Source organism: Hippoglossus hippoglossus, chromosome 10 (genome assembly GCF_009819705.1).
Source record: "Hippoglossus hippoglossus isolate fHipHip1 chromosome 10, fHipHip1.pri, whole genome shotgun sequence".
NCBI lineage: Eukaryota > Metazoa > Chordata > Actinopteri > Pleuronectiformes > Pleuronectidae > Hippoglossus > Hippoglossus hippoglossus.
Genome location: NC_047160.1, coordinates 27,458,558 through 27,461,077, shown reverse-complemented (window position 1 = coordinate 27,461,077; position 2,520 = coordinate 27,458,558). Strand labels below are relative to the sequence as shown.

Below are 2,520 nucleotides of genomic sequence, written 5' to 3'. Positions count from 1 at the left end.
CTTTACGTCCGTCCCATTCCTGTGAACGCGATATCTCAAGAATGTCTTGAGGGAATTTCAAGAAAAACAACACATGGAGCATCTTAAAGTGTAGCGGGGGTGCAGGTGTACAACCGCAGGGATGTATTATGTAGTCTTGTCAGTGGCGTGGCCCATACTTACCCATCATCATGATGTCATGTGACATTTGAGGCCGACATTTCCTACACACGCTGGAAGCTGTTGACCAATCACAACAGAGTGGAGCTGCTGACCAATCAGAGCAGACTTCATCAGGAGGGGTCTTAAAGAGACAGGGGCTAAAACCAAGTGTAAGAGACAGAGGCTGAAGAGAGGAGCTGCAGCGATGGACAGTCTGAGGAACGAGATGTTTTCTGAACATTAAAGCATGAAAACATTTTACATATTTAACATTATTAAAATTATCAACATAAAGTAACAGTAGCTGTTTGACTCGCGACATATTTCGGATGTGAAATCAAATTTCTCTCCCATCATTCATCACACTTTCTATTTGCTTCTCCCTTTAGAGGAAGTTACACGACAGAAGAACTCTCTCCATGTACTTTGTGAGTATTTTGTACTTTAACTTTGTGTGGAATCAGGGAGGAAACCTGAAGCTGCAGGACTCACATCTTCAGTGTCTCCCTGTATCTTCAGCCCATGAAGGTGCAGCAGGACTCGCTCGATAAGCGTCCAGAGTCTCCTGACCTCCCTGAGCCGCTCTATGAAGAGGTCGGAGACTTTGGCCTGCAGGTCCTAAAATCTCTGGAGACCAGCTTCCTGTCCAGTAGTGCTGCAGAGACCCAGGAGGTCCTGGATCACCCTCCGCTCAGACTAGTCCCCCTGGAGACTGGACATGATCCTGTGATCGTCCCCGACCCGGTCCGGACGGACAGTGGCTCTGTGGAGACTCTGGTGCACAGCAGCAGCAGTGGAGGTGGGGGTGGTCATGGAGAAGCAGACTGCAGTTCTCGAGAATCGAACGCCCCCCCGCAGCCGGCGGTGAGGAGGAGGCCACCGCTGCAGGGAGTCTGTACTCCGTCACAGGAACTACTGCTGCAGGAGCTGTCGTCTGCCTTCATCAAGAAGACCGAGGACGAGGACGAGGAGGAGGACGAGGAGGAGGAGGAGGAAGAAGAGGAGGAAGAGGAGGATAGGCCCTTTGATGTCTGATATACAGACTGAAGAGGTTCTAATGCAGCAGAGCAGAATCTATCAGGTTATAGGTTATATGGGTGGTTGGGGGGGGGGGGTCTCTGTGAAACGGGACGAGGGACAGATATCGTCTTTACAGAGGAGACAGGAGGATAAAAGTCATCTGTCTCTGAGGGACATGTTTCAGATTACATACACATGATGATAATGGATTCATTAACTCTCCAGTGAAACAGACGTCACATGTTTGATTCCCCATATTTACGTGTGTCTAATAAAAACATGAAGCTATGGAGAATCTGTTGTGGATGTTGATTGGTCGTTTGATCAGTAAATATTGCAGTAAAAAATAAAACTGGTTCCATTGGTTTCACTGGTGACACTGTACAGCTGAATTTAAAACACGCCTCCTGTCATTATATGATAGAAACTCCCCCCCCCTGTGCAACACGATTTATTACAGAAGTGACTGAGCTGCTGTTCCTCGTAAAATAATAAATAAAAGGTGAAGTTTATCTCTTACGGCCTCTTTTTGTTCTCATCATTTAAAGTTTAACTCTCAACTTTTCAAACTCTGACAGGTTGCAATGCTCAGAGTGAACAGCAGGAGGCAGCAGACACTAATGGTTTACCCCAGACCCTCTGCAACTGTGCCCCCCCCAAGCTTATCCACCATGTTTTCATGTAGTCAAATCGTTAGTGAAACAGACAAACAGCGTTGACACCATCATGGAATCAAAGTTCCTGCAAACTCTCCAAAGAAACTTTTTACATTACATTTACAAACTTTCATTAAAAACATTTGAGAATGAAATCGAGAGTCCGAGGAAAGTTTTCCACTGTGTCATCTCTGGACTTCGATTGTCCTGTGAAGACACGAGGACCTGGTCCTGTCCTCTGCAGGCACCTGTAGCTCACCGGAGCAGAGAGAAACGAATTCAAAAGCAACAGAGCCGGCGGCTGATGGAGCCAAAACAAAGAGGATGGATTTCTGAGTGAAGACTAAACCTTCCTAAATCAGTTAGTCCTGGGCTCTTCCTCTAATCTGCTCATCCGGCCTTTGAAGCGTGCAGCTCAGGGGGGGGGGGGGGGGGCGATCGTCCCTCTCTTAAGTGACAAAATGCCCCGAGGTGACGCACAGACACACACAGCTGGACGAGGTAGAAACACTCCTGACTTTGTCCTGGTGAGAGGACAGATGCTCTCTGTCGGACCAGACCACCTCAGTCGAGTTCAACACAAGTCCAAGACCAGATCTGTCTGTTCTTAGACCTGAACTCCAGAGACCGTCTGCAGAATTAGATCTGGACTTTCTCTGGAGTTTGTCTTTCACACATGTTGTTCACAAAAACACGGAAACCT

General features: G+C 47.5%; 1 protein-coding gene across 3 annotated transcripts in view; it reads left to right on the top strand.

The window, feature by feature from the left end:
- arap3 (ArfGAP with RhoGAP domain, ankyrin repeat and PH domain 3) overlaps positions 1–1,672 on the top strand; it is a 29,714-nt gene extending 28,042 nt beyond the window's left edge. For 2 of the 3 annotated variants that reach the window (XM_034597901.1, XM_034597902.1), the window contains exons 34-36: positions 531–569; positions 661–1,267; positions 1,298–1,672. In XM_034597901.1, coding sequence (XP_034453792.1) covers positions 531–569; positions 661–1,176 — 555 coding nt within the window. In that variant the 3' untranslated portion in view covers positions 1,177–1,267; positions 1,298–1,672. The remainder of the gene's footprint in view (positions 1–530; positions 570–660; positions 1,268–1,297) is intronic. The other variant, XM_034597900.1, reaches the window with a different exon arrangement.
- The last annotated feature ends 848 nt before the right edge of the window (positions 1,673–2,520 follow it).